The 17,088-nt window shown below is 33.2% G+C and overlaps 2 protein-coding genes across 6 annotated transcripts in view; one reads left to right on the top strand and one right to left on the bottom strand.

The window, feature by feature from the left end:
• IPMK (inositol polyphosphate multikinase) overlaps nt 1–14,493 on the top strand; it is a 42,643-nt gene extending 28,150 nt beyond the window's left edge. For all 5 annotated transcript variants that reach the window (XM_079899766.1, XM_079899767.1, XM_079899765.1 and 2 more), the window contains exons 5-6: nt 7,237–7,318; nt 8,558–14,493. In XM_079899766.1, the coding sequence (XP_079755892.1) occupies nt 7,237–7,318; nt 8,558–9,180 (705 nt within the window). In that variant the 3' untranslated portion in view covers nt 9,181–14,493. The remainder of the gene's footprint in view (nt 1–7,236; nt 7,319–8,557) is intronic.
• On the bottom strand, nt 3,713–5,224 carry LOC307175219 (small ribosomal subunit protein eS27-like). Its single transcript, XM_079900129.1, has one exon. The coding sequence runs from the start codon at nt 4,239–4,241 to the stop codon at nt 3,990–3,992; it is 252 nt and encodes an 83-aa protein (XP_079756255.1). The 5' UTR covers nt 4,242–5,224; the 3' UTR covers nt 3,713–3,989.
• Nucleotides 14,494–17,088: the final 2,595 nt, after the last annotated feature.

The following is a 17,088-nucleotide window of genomic DNA, read 5'->3' as shown; positions in this document are numbered from 1 at the left end:
TAGTATTACATTGTTTATTTACAGGCGTACCTTGGAGGTATTGTGGGTTCAGCTCCAGACCACTGCAATAAAGCAGATATCACAAGAAAACAAGTCACAAGAATTTTTTGGTTTCCCAATGCATATAAAAGTTATGTTTACACTATACTGTAATCTGTTAAGTATGCAATAGCATTATGTCTAAACAAACAATGGGCATACCTTAATTTAAAAATACTTTATTGCTAAAAAAGTGCCAAAACAATTATAATGGTAACATCAAAATTCACTGATCACATAACATAACAATATAATAATAATGAAAAAGTTTGAAATATTGCGAGAATTACCAGATGTGACACAGAGACATGAACTGAGCAAATGCTGTTGGGAAAAGTGGTGCTGATAGACTTGTTCAATGGAGGCTTGCCATAAACCTTCAATTTGTGAAAAACACAGTATCTGAAGTGCAGTAAAACGAGGTATGTGTGTACACACCACGTCTTTATCCATTCATTCATTGATGTACACTTAGGTTGTTTCCATATCTTGGCTATTGTGAATAATGCTGCAATGAACAGGGAGTGCATATAGCACCATGATATCCTATTTTCTTTTTCTTGGGTGTATACCCAGAAGTAGAATTGCTGGATCATAATGGTAGTTCTATTTTTAAGTTTTTGAGGAGCTTTCATACTGTTTTCCATAGTGGCTGCACCAGTTTACATTCCTACCAATAGTACTCAAGTGTTGCCTTTTCTCTATATTCTCACCAACACTTGTTATTTGTTGTCTTTTTGATGATAACCATTCTAACAGGTGTGAAGTGTATCTTGTGATTTTGATTTGCATTTCCCTGATGATTAGTGATGTTGAGCACCTTCTGATGTTCCTGTTGGCCATTTGAATGTTGTCTTTGGCAAAATATCTATTCAGTTCCTCTGTCCATTTTTGAATCAAAAAATTGTCCCATCAAATTGTCTGACTTCTTTATATATTTGGAATATTAACGCCTTATCAGATATATGATTTGCAGTTATTTTCTCAGAACCACACTGTCTTTTTTTTTTTTTAATTGGCTGTGCCGTGCAGCTTGCGGGATCTTAGTTCCCTGACCAGGTGTTGAACCCAGGCCCACGACAGTGAAAGCACTTAGTCCTAACCACTGGACCGCCGAGGAACTCCCAAGAATTACACTGTCTTGATTAGTGTAGCTTTGGAGTAAGTTTTGAAACCAGGAATTGTTAGACTTCCAACTTTGTTCTTCTTTTCCAAGATTGTTTTGGCTGTTCTGGGTCCCTTCAACTTCCACGCGAATTTTAGAATCAACTCGTCATTTCTGCAAAGAAGTGTCGGCTGGGATTTTGGTGTAAGGAATAGTTTTGGATCTGTAGGTCAATTTGGGTTCCCCTATTTGTTTTCATGGCTTCCTTTATATAGTAGTTAGCAGTTTATAATTACATATTGTTTACTTATCTGAGAAAGGATATGATTGAAGTGTGAAATAATAAATGAGAATGTGAATATAAATTTAATTATGTTATTCTAGAATGTTAAAATTGGGAGACATACCTTGAATTTAGTAGTAGTTATGTTAGGATTTTTTTCAAATAGTCATTTCTTTAGTAGGTGGTAAATTCTTTAAACTTTTTAATCACAGTGGGTTTGTAGACTAATAATGAAGATAGACTTGAATAATTTTAGAATGAATGTTCCAAATTTAAAAAATTCTCCTTCAAGACAGTCCTGCCTTTAAATTAAAAAAAAAAAACAAACAAAAAAAAAAAACCAAAAACAACCCTTAATATAACTGAATAGACTGAAATTTATCAAATATATCAGTTTTAACATACTTTTCTGTTATGTTTAACCAGTAGTAGGAAGAGGTTTGGTGGGTAGAAGAACATGCCAGTTTAGGAATTCCTTATTTTTAAATGACTGTCAGCAATTATACTGTTATTTCCTTGATCCCAAGATGGTGTAGATGATAAGACTCACTTTGATTTAATAACAAGATTTATTAAGATATGTGTAAGAAAAGAGATAGAAACTGAATAGGAACTATAAGAACAAGGGAGTCACAAAAAGAGGAGTATAGAGTGCCTTTGGAAAAGGTGGTATTTTGAACTGGCAATGGGGAAAATAATAGGTAGAAAACCAAGAAGCAGAGCATATTGTGAAATAGGAGTTTATGTAAGGTGACTAGAGCATACTATATGTAGGAAGGTGGGGTGTATTTTAGCTTAGAGTATCAAACTGAGAGAAGTTAATATATCAGCAGCTTGCTTTGGGACTTCCTGGCTTTTTGACATAGCATCCTTTTGGGTTAACTATTTGAATGGTTGTTTAATTTTCCAGTTTTGTATTGACGTGGAAAACACATGCTATATAACTGTAGGGGTTTATTATATTTATTAACCACAGGTAATTGAAATACAGTTTGTAGAAATTTACCTGAAAGTTCTTTAAAACTTGTGATTCAAGATTTTAGATGATTTAATTTTGGATGTTCCAGTATATTTTTGGCAATAACTTAAATTTTTGACAAAGAAATATTTGCACTTAAGAGAGAAGTCACGTTTCTTAATCACTGATTCCTAATTACTGGGGGAAAAGATTCTTCTCTTTTTATCTTTAGTTATCACATTGTCTAAAAATCGGACTCTTTTTTTGTATACCTTTTTTTCCTCTATAATAGTGGATAACAGTAGCCCTTCAAATTCCTTTTTTCCATTAATAGGATTTGAGTTAATAGGAAATGTGTTTTGCTAAAGATATTTGAATTGGTTTGCTCCTGACATGAGTTCCTGTAAAATAAGCAACTCATATGATCCAGGAAGTGCTGGAGCCTTTTTTTGCTTGTTATTCTGTCCTACTCATGTCTTCCAGCTTACCATTCCATTAAAAATATTTTCAAGGTGGTACTGTAACTTTTTTTTTTTTTTTTTTGAGGTACGCGGGCCTCTCACTGCTGTGGCCTCTCCCGTTGTGGAGCACAGGCCCCGGACGCGCAGGCCCAGTGGTCATGGCTCACGGGCCCAGCCGCTCCGCGGCAGGTGGGATCTTCCCAGACCGGGGCACGAACCCGCGTCGCAGGCAGACTCTCAACCACTGCGCCACCAGCGAAGCCCTGTAACTTTTGATTTACAGATATCTTTGTGATTGACCAAGACTGGACTGGTAGAGACTGAAGAAATTCTCAGACCTCTTTATATTCTAGCTTTAACTAGTAAAGTAGAAGTAAATAGAGATGCCTGAAATTAATACAGCATTGTAAATCAACTATACTTCAATAAAAAAATAAATGAATAAATAAAAATAAGTAAATAAAGGAAGAGAGAATATCAATAAAGGAGTCCCACTGAAACTGATTAGCTTTAGTCTATTTGTGAAATTTAGATTTTTCATATGTGAAATCTAACTTAGCTTAGAAAATACATCCCTGAATAGTAGAATGGTGACAATTTTGAGAATCCTCTTTTTTGGTACATTTCCTAGTTTTTAGTTTACATGACCGGGTATTTGAAAATTCTTCTCACTTGTTTTTTGTATCTATTTAATATATTTCCTCAGATTATTAATTTCTCAATTTCATCCTTTTTTATTGCAACATAAATGATATATAACATTGTCTTTGAGTTGTACAACATATTGATTTGTTACATTTGTATATTGCCATATGATTGCCACATAGCATTAGTTAATACCTCTGTCACTTTGAAAATCCTCTTTTACACATATTTCTGTGCATAGAGAACATGAGTATATTTTTTTAAACACATTTTGGTTATGATTAACTGTTCTTATAAAAATAGTTTTTCTTGTAGTCAAATGTAATTTTGGTATTTATGAAATGCTTTCTTCTATTCATAGTAACACTTTGTTCAAGATAAATTATCTTTCTTTAATAGGCTGTAAGTGGGTGTAAGAACATGGTTCTAATTTAACTTTTTTTTATCTAAAATGTGTTTATTGGGATGGTTTCCCATTCATCTTGATTCCAGGGGCTTTTAGTGCTGCTTCCATCTGAAAGAGCACCCTTCTGTAAGCCTTGCTTTTCCTCCTGTAGGCTGGCAGAGGATGGTAGAGCAGCCAACACACAAAACTACTGTTTGTGCATGGCTAAAGACGGTGGTGATTTTATAGCATCCTGGGCATTTCACATCCATGAAATAGGAATTGGGGCTCTGCATCAGGCACTTCTTGTGTTTCCTCTTCTCCTCTTCTGGAGAGGGATGAAGGAGATCCTTTGCTAGAGGCATGTTCTCGTGGGGAGGTCGTCACTGTCGGAAAGCTAATTTAACTTTTTGAATAAAGTGAAGCATTTGAGATAGATGGTAATTAGCCATATCAGACTGAAAGTTATAAAATATCAGTTTCTAAAGCAGTGTATTCTTTTTCTTCTTTTTTTAAATATTTATTTATTTATTTGGCTTTGCCGGGTCTGAGTTGTGGCACACATGGGATCTTTAGTTGTGGCATGTGGGATCTAATTCCCTGACCAGGGATCAAATTCGGGTCGCCTGCATGGGAGTACGTGGACCAGCAGGGAAGTCCCTAAAGCAATGTATTCTTAATGCTTCTTAAAAATATTTAATTAAAATTTGATGAGCTACATTGTTATATGGCTCAAACTCCAAAAAGTATAGAAATATATACAGTGAGAAGTCACTTTGCACACAGGATACTATATTATAGTGATTTTTTTCTCCAGTGTATCCTTCCAGAAGTATTTTAAACATATACAAGTAAATGCTGCATATATGTATTCCTTTATTGCAAAACCTACCTACTTTGAACACTGTTCTGTATCTTGCCTTTTTTTTTTTGTTTAACATATCATGAAGATTTTTCCATAGTGGCACAGTATTACAGTTTAACCATTTTACTTTGATGGATCCTTTGACTTGTTTCCAGTCTTTTGCTCTTACAAGTAATGTTACAAATGACTAACCGGAGATCTACCTCATTCCACCAGTGTGCTAGGGTATTTATGGGATAAGCTCCTAGAGGGGAATTGCTGAGCTTGTATGCGTTTATAATTGTGGTAGATATTGGCAGTCTGCCTGATATCTAGAGCAGTGGTTTTGAACCAGGGGCAGTTTTATTCCCCAGGGAGTCATTTGGCAGTGTCTGGAGGCATTTTTGGTTGCCACAATTTTGGGGTAGGCTGTGTTCCTGGTATGTTTAAGAGCTGTTTGATTTCAGTGAACTCTTCAGATATGTTGTTCATTTTCCCATAAGAGTAAACATGCCCTTTGTTCATCATATAAATTTCAAATACCTTTTCTCTGTTTGTCTTTCAATTTCTGAATGGCAAAAACACTATGAACATTTTAAAAAACATATTGTATGTGGTAGAAATTTTTGAGTTTTAGTTGGAAATGCCTTCCCTAGTTATTAGTTATTCAAGGATTCTTCTATCTTGGGGTGGGGAGGCATTTTATTTTGCTCATTTTGATCTTTGATGTATTTGGAATTTATCCTGGTATAAGTTATAAATACAACCTATTTTTTCCAGATCACTAGTTAATCATACTAACACCATTTAATAATAATCCATCTTTTTCTACTGGTTTAAAATACCATTATCACATACAAGCTTCTCATGTTTTGACTTTAAAGTATGTTTTAATGGAATTACTATCCCAAAGAGATATCTGCACTCCTATGTTCATTTCAGCAATATTCACGATAGCCAAGATATGGAAACAACCTAAGTGTTTGTCTACAGATAAATGGATAAAGAAGATGTGCCTCTTTAAACAATGGAATATCATTCAGCCATGAGAAAGAAGGAAATATGGATGAAACCAGAGGGCATTGTGCTAAATGCAATAAGCCAGCCAAAGAAAGACAGATACTGTGTGGTAGCAGTTATACGTGGAGTCAAAAAAAGAAACCCAAAAGACAAAGCTGATCTCATAGAAACAGAATAGAATGGGGGTTTCCAGGGATTTAGGGAAGGGGGAAATGGGGAGATGTAGGTCAGAGGGTACAAACTTTCAGTTATAAGATGAATAAGTTCTGAGGAACTAATGTATAGCATGGTGACTATAGTTAATATGATATTGTATACTTGAAATTGGCTGAGAGTAGGTTTTAAGCATTCTCACTGCATACATACACTGCATACATACACTAAAAATGAGTTAACTGTATGAGATGATGCATGTGTTTATTTTCTTGATCTTAGTAATCATTCCACAATGTATATGTATACCAAATAATCACATTGTATACTTTAAGTATATACAATTATACTTGTAATTTATTCCTCAATAAAGTTGGAAAAAGTATAAATAAAATATGTTTTAATATCTAGTAGGATGGCAAGCTTAGTCCCTCCTTACTGATCTTATTTGGATTTTCCTTAGCAATTCTTGATTTTCTATATGAACTTTAAAATTAGCTTATATGATTAAAATAATTGTTGGTGTTTTATTATAATCTGATTTTACTTCTAGATTAATTATATCTTTTATGATGTTGAATCTTCCTTTCTGAGAACATGGGTATGTGTTTATGTGTTTATCTTAGGGGTGTTTTAAAGATGTCTTTATATAGATCTTAGGCTTTTTTAGTTTATTCCTATGTTTTATTTCTTTTTTATTTGATTTGTAAGTAGGGTCTTTCATTACATTTTCTAGCCAGTTGTTTGTATATATGAAAGCTTATTTTCTGTTTACTAATTTGTATTGTCACCATTTCAAGTCTTTATTGTTTTTGTTAGTTTTTAAATTGATTTTCCAATATACAACCATTATCTACAAAGAGTAATATTTTTGTTGCCGCCTTTTCAAATTATTATGCCTCTTATTTCTTTCTCTTACCTATTTGCATTTGCTAGAAACTCCAGAACAATATTAGGTAATAATGATGATAAAACACATTGTGGTAAAGTACTTTTTGTGGAAGTTTCTTGTATTTTAGGACAGATGCTTCCTTATTTCTACTTTAAACTTGAGGCTAACTTTTGGTGGATTGAGATGGATAATTCTTTTCATATTGGAAGTACTCATCTGTCTTTTTAAAGAGTTTTCATTGATAGTGGATGTAAATTTGCTAAATGCCTTTTCAGCATGATAAGACAATATGATTTTTTTTTTCATCTTAACTCCATTAGAATGAATTATATGGGTAGATCTTCCCAACTTTAACCATCCTTGCATTGCTGGGATTCCGTCCACTGCTCCTCACTCCCAGCCCTGGGTCAAGGAGTATTAGTGTTTAATATTCAGTGCTTTTTTCTGACAGGTTTATCATGTTCATTCTGATAGCTATGAGACACAAAACCAGCACTATGGAAGAAGCTTAACAAAAGAAACTCTAAAGGATGGTAAGGATTGAAAAACCATACTTTACTGCTTTTATTACTACACAGTTATCAAAATAATTCTAAAGTGATTTCAGTTTTAATTCTCCTTTGGTATAATGATTCAGTTCACAATAAAGTCTTAACATATATGCTTCTAAAATATTTATGGCCAAGATATTATAAAAGCAGTGATAGCACAGATTTCCAGAAATAATATTCTTTTAAAGTTTATTATTAGCTCTATCCAAGATGGGGCAGAACTTAGGAGTGATGTAAATAGTTTGAAGAATTTTTATTTTATGTATACAAAATAATCATCTATAGTGTGCCCTTAACAATTAGTATTTGCCTTGGTATACTTAACCAATAGCAAGCTAATATTCAGATTGGCTGTTGTTTTTGGCCATGCTGTACAGATTGTGGGATCTTATTTCCCTGACCAGGAATCAAACCCATGTCCCCTGCAGTGGAAGCATGGAGCCCTAACCACTGGATTGCCAGGGAAATCCCCAGATTGGCTCTTTATTAAAATATTTCTCAGGCTAATATGACTATTTTTTAGCAGTTTCTGTCCCGAAGTAGGGGAACAGCAAAATTTAATTACATGTATCCATAAATTCCCCAATATGATAAAATATGCATAAATAAATTTATAAGAGGCCTAATCTGATAGGTTAAAACATGTAAACGTCTCAAATTTTGAATAACATACTCAACTTGGAGTAGTACTAGTCCCCAAAGTGAGCTCAACTTTTGTGAAAAGACTGATTTAATAAATATTTTCGAGAACATAAATTAAGTACAGTTATGGTTTGGTATTTTGGTAACGGGCTGTTGACATCATTAAAAATGGTTATGATTTGACTCAAGGTTCTAGATTAGTTCTTGAATGTGATTCTAACAAATATGTAATCTTACTGTAAAATTCCTCATAGCAAATGAAGCAAATCTTGGAATCCTGTTCCTTAAGAGAATGTATAGAGAGAGCACTAAACTAGCAGTCTACCTGTAGTAAATTTTTTGTCTAAATAAGGTATTTCATGTTACATATGTGTCATTTATATGTTTTCTAGCAAGAACATCTTCACCAGAAATTAAGTTGAGTTCCAAGACTTTGTGTTTGACTAGAATTCTTATCTGTTCACTTAATTGCAGGGGCTGATGGGAGAAAATTAAAGAATTGTATCTAAGATGAGATTACTTCCCAAGTGATAGTTATTTCATAATTTCAATATAATGCTAGTATTTTCCTTTTTATAGGAGTCTCCCGTTTTTTTCATAATGGATTCTGCTTAAGAAAAGATGCTATTGCTGCCAGTATTCAGAAGATTGAGAATATTCTGCAGTGGTTTAAAAGCCAGAAGCAGCTTAACTTTTATGCAAGTTCATTACTGTTTGTTTATGAAGGTTCATCTCAGCCAACTACTGCAAAATTGAATGACAGAACTTTAGCAGAAAAGTTTTTGTCCAAAGGACAGCTCTCAGACACAGATGTACTAGAGTACAATAATAACTTTCATGTGTTAAGTTCCACAGCGAATGGAAAAATAGAGGCTTCAGTGGGCAAAAGCTTGTCCAAAATGTATGCTCGCCACAGAAAAATGTATTCAAAAAAGCATCACAGTCAGACTTCGTTGAAAGTTGAAAATATAGAGCAAGACAATGGGTGGAAAAGCATGTCACAGGAACATTTAAACGGAAACGTACTTTCCCAACTGGAAAAAGTCTTCTACCATCTTCCCACTGGTTGTCAAGAGATTGCGGAAGTAGAAGTGCGAATGATAGACTTTGCTCATGTGTTCCCTAGCAACACAGTAGATGAGGGATATGTTTATGGGCTAAAGCATTTAATTACTGTACTGCAGAGTATTTTAGACAATTGAATCCTTTGCTGCAATCTTTTAAAGGGGTGGGGCAATCATAATGAAGAGCAGCAGTTAATAACTCTGCACTTGTAATGCTGTGTAAAAAATTTGTATTGTGAGTCTACATTTTATTTGTCTTTATACTTTTGGTAGAAGGGTTAACTTTTTTATAATCTTACTCAGGAAAACTAATTATTTGTTCTTTAGAAAACTATAAAGAATAAAGAAACTTAGGAATGTTAAGCAGGGAATGTGGTGGTACGTGGCTTAAACATCTATTTGGCTTAAGCAAAATGCAAACCATTATTCAGTCATTACAAGTTTAGTTAGCTTTCTGTAGCCAATTTATTGTGAAATCTCTGTCCACCCATCCTTAACAATGAGCCATATCTAAACTCATTACATTATTAGAACACTTTCAAAAATCTAGAAAGCACAGGTTGATATCCTTAGTATTGCTATGTATGAAGTTATTAAAACTGGAGAAAATTCTACAGAAATAAGTACTGTTTCGGTTTTATATTAAAAGTTCAGACCAGCATATCAAAAGGTGCTTCTTAGAAGTAAAATGGTTTAGAATCATTGTATTCCAAAAGCAGATTTTCACTTTAATTTCCATTTATATACATATTTCAAAATACTTCTTGAAAAAGATCATTGAAATGGACAACAACAACAACAAAAGTCTTGACATTAAGGGCACTAATAATTAGTCTTTCCAAGGTTAGGGAAGAGAGAAGTTATTTGCAAGGAACAAAATGTTTTTCTTTTAAAATCTTTATGGGAAAATTGGAATTTTACTACATTGTGACAAGTATTATAAACCATATAATACCTTTTACTGCAGCTTCAAAAAGGTGGATGATTGAAACTCTTCTTCTTATTTCTCCTTTAAATAACTTTTGAGAGTTTTTTTCTTTTACAATTCATGTATTTATATGTCCCCATTTAGTTAAGCAGTGGTATGAATATATGTTGCTAAAAAGTGTTTCTCAGAATTCTAATAAGCAGTGAAGGACAACATCCAGTATTGTGAGTGTTATCAAAAATACTGTGTGTATATTAGTACGTCATACAGAGTTTGGTACATGTCTAAATTCATGCTTCTGTTTCATTCTTACTTAAAACAGTTGTATATCATATTCAAGAGAGAAATTATAATTTAACTTCATGGAAGGGGGGGCAGTACTATTTTTCTTGGAAAAATTAGATTTGTAAGTATTATCTCTGTTTCACATCCACCCCTTTTAAAAAATAACTAGTTATTTGTTACTGGAAACATTCAGAACTTTGAAATTAAATTTGCAAATATGTTAAATGTTTATGTTTTCATTACTTGCACTTTGATTCACTAATAAAACATCTAAGTAGTTAACAGTTCTGCCATATTCCTGGAAATTGTTTTAGACTTGTGAACTGTTAGACTGTTTTCCGCCCAAAATTGCAAATTAAACTTTTAAATTCAAGGACCTTCTTTTAGTGTGAAGGCAAGTATCACAATTTTATGTTTATCTCACCTTCCCAACCCTCTCTGAGTGTACTTTTGCAAGTATCTGAGCACAAAAAAAAGTAACAGATGCCCTATGGATTCTGTGCTTAGTAAATTTATTAGGCCTGAATACCTTTAAAATTCATATGCATTTGTTATAGCAAAATTTGATTATTTAAAATTTTTTATTTAGAGTCAGTGTAGGTATTTTCCATAAGGACTTCATATTTTTCTCTGCTGCCTAAATGGGTATTGCCGTAGCTTTTTTTGTGGGGATGAAGTTCAAGTCATAGTTAACAGAAATTTTTTAGTTTTACTTTTTTTGTCCCACAGTGTAGACTTTTGTTGTTGTTGTTATTTGGATAGTGGTTCAATAATCTTAAGCTCATATAATTTAAACACTATTTTGAATCTTAACAAAACAAGAGACTTTTTTTTTTGTATGGGGTGGTATCAACCTATATGTACAATGAATTTAATAAATTTAATTATTATCAGATTTTTTGTGCATTTTAGCTCAATAAAGTGTGAATCAGTTCCATATTTTCTTTATCCATATTTGGAAATTTAGTTTTGTATAATCAGTGTCTTACCTTTTTGATACAGTAGATAATGTTTTGTTTTAATAAAACAAGAAACACTTTTATCTTTTGTTCTTCAGGGAAGAGATTCACATTTAATTCTGTTTGTTTACATTTTTTTCACTGTTATCCAATGCCCATTTTATGTTACTTTATAAGTAAGCTTACATGTAACAACAAGCATCTATTTGTGTTATCTACATGTGACTATTTTACTGTCTAGTCCAGTCATTTAACATTATGCTAAAATTTACCACTGTGGGGATGAATGATCACTATTCACCAAGCATATTTAAACATTTAAATGTTCAAGAAATAATAATAAGGATATAGTTTGGGTTAATAGGATTACCGTAGTTTTTTCCCCCTAGGAAATATAAATGATTTTAGTGTATTTCTTATGGAATGCACTCATGAAAAGGACTTTAAGAAATTGTGGATAGTGAATACATTTCTCTAATAAAAATTTAAATTGTACAATAGTTTTATAATAAAGTATTTACATTAATTGATATTTTAATATGGATGAAGTTACATAGATTCAAATAAATTAAAATTGATAATAAATGCTAAATATTTTATCTGAATAGTTTTTCAAGAAACAGTTGTGAAAATGTGTGTATTAAATGACTGTAACATGGAGCATGTGGTATTTTCAACTCAGTATTCGTTATTTGTTTTATGTGTCTGGAAATTGTACTTACTATGCCTCTTTACACTACAATTTGCTGTTGTGGGGCTTTAGATTGTGTTCAACTGAATAAGATCTTTTTTTATGATTTTAATTGAGTATAATTTACTATTTTATGATTTCCAAGATGATGTTCTTCATATCTCTATACCGTATACACATCAAATTAATAATGTAACTTGAGAAGGTAGAATTAATTTTCAGAGATATCTCAGTTGCCATTTTCTTGTTTCATGCAACTGGAAACATATTTGTTTCTAGGACTTGGAATATTAAAGATTATGTAGGATGAAAGAAAATGGTAGAACAATGAAAGAATTTTATTTGTGAAATTACAGAAATTTTGTCCACTATTTTAAAGCATTGTCATCAGTTTAGTACCATTTGCTCTTAGTAGTTTGGCATTTGATACTTTAAAACTTGATTTGCTTTAAAAATTGTTTACAATGCTTTGTAATAATCTTCCTTATCCAGTGCCTTTAACCTTGATTTGATATATTTGTAGCCTTGGTTATCCTTCCATTACATCCTGTAATGTCTTCATAGCCTAGACTTCAATTAAAAAAAGTCAATTTGGTCATGTAAAGAGGTTGCAATTGTCTATTCATGCTTTAGGAAAACAAGTCATGTTGTGTATGGAGGCCAGGCATCTTAGTTCATTCAAAAATATAAATGTGACATTTTTAACCCCTGAATATAGTTGTGATGCAATCAGACAAAGCCCTTACCGTTTCCAGCATTCTCTCTAGATTGGGGTAGGTTGGGGGCTAAATTAAAATAGAGATATGGAGAAATGCTTATTTAAAGATAATAAAGTTAACTAGCATTCAACTTTGTGTAAAGATAAGGTAATAATTGAGTTGAGGTGAAGCAACTAACAATATGTTAAAGAGGTTAAAAATAATACTTTGCAGCATTGTAACCTCTATTTGACATTTGAGTTCAGGTAATAATTATAGATAGCATTAGAAGGCCTTAATTTTTCACTTTTGCTGGTAAAGGTACGTTTACTTAGACTGTTCATGTAGAATAGTGTTTTAACATAACATTACTGTGAAAAACATTCCATTACATATTCACAAGCAAATTACTGCACATTTTAAAAATTGTACTTTACAATTTACTGCAAATATTTTAGGGCTCAATCTTCAAATCATTTGTATTTTAAATTTGGCAATGAATATGAAATTACTTTTTTGACTTACAGAATGATTGTATTGTTACTTAAAATGCTCGTTAATATTTTAAGAAGGTTGGAGTCTCCATGTTTCTGGAGTTAATATTTAAATTCTTATTACTTATTTTGATAGTGTTTAGTAAGAGGAAATAGTACTCATGCAATTAAACAAATTAGAATATACTGTAAAGAACATTTTTAATTGTTAAATTTGTCATCACTGAGGTTAAATTTTGGCCTGGTATTCACTTACAATATATATTAACACGTTTAATTATGAAGTGAAATAGTCTTAAGTATGATGTATGATGCACCTGCATATAAATGGATATGGTGTGCACAAAGACACTTTACTGTGGGAATTGAACTGGAAGATATATGAAAGCATGTGAAATTGCACCTAAAATTGTGTGTTATTAGTGACTATGCTAAATTTATTGTACTTGATGAATGAATGTATTTAGTCAAAGTTACTTTGGTTTAAATGTCTAAACAATGTCTTTTTAAAAAACGTGTTTGTAATTTGTACTATTGATGGGGGGGTTCTTGGACTGCAGGGGTTGTTGTCAATGTGTGATTTGTGTTTTTATTTTATAGAATCATCTAATGTGATATACCGATTTTTATATAAGTGATATTTAGATAATTCTAATTACTGTATATTTGACAGCCTATTAAAATGTTTTGCATTGGAGCTTTTTTCATTAATTGTAGTATGCTAACAAACTCATAGTAGTTTGAAAATAACTTGTTCATTCAACAAATATTTGAGTACATGTTATATACCAAAAACTATAGGGATCATTAGAGATTCAAAGATGATTAAGACGGGATGTTAATGGAAAGAAGCATATGCATTGGAAATGAAAAAAGTATGTAAACTATTTTGTTTGAATATTTATTTTTTCTATCATAGTCTAAAATCTTTGGAATCAATCTAGTAGGAGAAGTAGACTATAGGAGAAACAAGTTGACTTGGCTGTGAAAATATATACTGTAATTTAAAAACACCAGGAATAGGTAAGATATTTTTGTTTGTATTTTACATGAATCAGTTACTTAGTTAGTGACCAAGTTTTTTTTTTTTTTCCCCATTCATTAATTAAAAAGAAAGAGCACAGTCCAATACCTACCTATGCCTTATCAGGCAGTGTATTTGGCCTTTGGAGATTTTAAAAAGTTGAATAAGGGATCTAGTACTTGTCCTCGAGATATGTGCTGTCTGGTAGAAGAAAACCATGTAAATGTGGGAAAAATGTTATTGGGGCTATGTTGTATACTTACCAATATCCAGCAGGGATGGAGAGGGGAATCAGTTTTGAATAGCATGTAAGGAGGTGAACAATTCACAGACTCACAGCAGTTGTGAGTCAGAGCTCTCAGAGGTGGTATGGCGTTACTCTTTTATGCTGCTGCTGTGAACTGTGGGGAGGAGCAGTTCTGTGTGAAGTACACTCCCTCAGTATCCACAGGGGATTAGTTCCAGGGGCCCCCACCTATACCAAGATCCATGGGTGCTCAAGTCCCTCATATAAAATAGCTAGTACAGTCAGCAGTCCATATCCATGGGTTTCAAATCTGCAGATACAGAGGGCCTACTGTATATTTATCTAAAAACTGTATATAAGTGGACTCATCCAGTTGAAACCATTGTTGTTCAAGGGTCAACTGTAGTTTCTTCCTTTTTAAGACAGGCTGCCTAAGGAAGGAAAAAAAAAAAAAAAAGACTGGCTGCCTAACTGCTGAAAATAACAGGGAATTCCGTTGCCATAGTCTCCAAGTTAGGGCTAAGTATAGGAACTAAGTAAAACCTGAAATGAAATAATAAGTGAAAATAATAGTATAATTAAGAGTGAAAGTAATCACTTGGGGATCTTGTTAAAAATGCAGATTCTGATTCTGCAGGCTTGTGAGGGGTCTATGATGCTCGTGGTTCATGGACCACACTTTGAATAGCAGTGTTTTCTAAAAGATTTTTTGGAGGGTGGAGTGTGTAGTGGAACTTGGATTACTTTGATCCAAGGAACAGAGCTGTTTGAAAGCCAGGAGAGTGCTGAGAAAGAAGTGGGTTTACAATGTGTGAAAATACAGCCAGCAATGGTTCAAGGTAATATGGCCATTCTCAATTGGAAGAAAAGTTCATTAGCTATGCGAGACAGACCATTAAACCTTCCTTTGGTAACAGGTGTTAAGAATTCTGTAGTAATAGACTTGTCATTTTCTATTACTTGTATGTGAATGTTGACTACTTTGCCAACTGAAAGAAACATTTCTGCATATGCTTGTTAATTATGTTGTACTTGCCATCTAACAACATTCTAGAGATGCTTTAGGCATAAATGACATGATACGATTGGTTTAGATACTCTGAAATATTTTAAAGTCAGATCTGTGTGTTTCTAAGAGAAGTTAGTTTAAATTGTTATTAAGTTAATATAATTTGACAAACTACTTTGGGATGGGCACAAAAAAGGTGATGAATGTGGAAGCACCATGTGGACACATGTTAGTCTATGGAAGAATAAAGAGTATCACATACATTTTGAAGAATATAAACTTAAGTTAAATGTATAGGCTTAACTTACAGCTTATAATTCAAATATCCTTGTTTTTTTAAATTTGTAAAGAAACCATAATATCATAACTTTTAGTTTTCATCAGTCTTAACTTCCATTTTTCACTCCCTAGTATGATTGACCCTAATCCATCTAGGTTATGCTTGAGGCAGAGAGGACAGTCTAAGTTATGGTAGCCTGACCACTCTGTCAGCAATTATTTCTGCATAACACCTCAAAATGTAAGTGGCTTAAACAATCAACCATTCTTTATTATTTGTATGGATTTGCAAGTCAGTTGAGTTTTTCTGGGGATCTTGGCTGGACTTAGGTTTCTATCGATAAAATCAACTGGCAGGTCACCTGAGTGGAGGCTAGTGAGGATGGGTTGTGAGCTAGTCTAGTCAGGCTAGCTTAGGTATTTTCTCTTAATGGTAGTAGGGGTCCAAGAGAAGATGCTGAAACATGCTAACAGGTTTCAAGCTTGTTTGAGTCAAGGTTGCTACTATTGCCAAATCCTGAGTCAGTGTGGGAGGATACTACAGAAGGACGTGATGCTGGGAGGCCACAATGCAATCAATAGCATACTCCAATCTCAGGCCAGCTCACACAGGGCACCAGGAAACTGAGTTTTAACATATCATGGTCCATGGTTTCATCAGGAAGCAATATTGAATCAAGTTAGACAATGGATATTTAATTCTGGTGATGAAATCGGGCAGAAGGGCAAGGAGCATATGCAAATTTTAAAATCTCTTTTCTTGTTCCTTTTTTTTTATTTCATTGAAGCTTCCACCCATGACCTCCCCTAGGTAGAACCCACTGGGCAGTTTCACAGTGTTGCCATCCTCAATTTATATATATATATTTTTTTTAATTTGAATTTTATTTTATTTATTTTTATACATCAGGTTCTTATTAGTTATCTGTTTTATACATATTAGTGTATATATGTCAATCCCAATCTCCCAATTCACCCCCCACCACCACTTTCTCCCCTTGGTATCCACACGTTTGTTCTCTACATCTGTGTCTCCACTTCTGCCATGCAAACTAGTTCATCTGTACCATTTTTCTAGATTTCACATATATGCATTAATATACGATATTTGTTTTTCTCTTTCTGACTTCACTCTGTATGACAGTCTCTAGGTCCATCCACGTCTCTACAAATGACCCAATTTCGTTCCTTTTTATGGCTGAGTAATATTCCATTGTATATGTGTACCACATCTTCTTTATCCATTCATCTGTCGATGGGCATTTAGGTTGCTTCCATGATCTGCCTATTGTAAACAGTGCTGCAATGAACATTGGGGTGCATGTGTCTTTTTGAATTATGGTTTTCTCTGGGTATATGCCCAGTAGTGGGATTGCTGGGTCATAGGGTAATTCTATTTTTAGTTTTTTAAGGAACCTCCATACTGTTCTCC

Source organism: Stenella coeruleoalba, assembly GCF_951394435.1.
Source record: "Stenella coeruleoalba genome assembly, chromosome: 16".
Taxonomy (NCBI): Eukaryota; Metazoa; Chordata; class Mammalia; order Artiodactyla; family Delphinidae; genus Stenella; species Stenella coeruleoalba.
The sequence above is the reverse complement of the archived record's forward strand: the minus strand, read 5'-3'. Positions and strand labels throughout refer to the sequence as shown.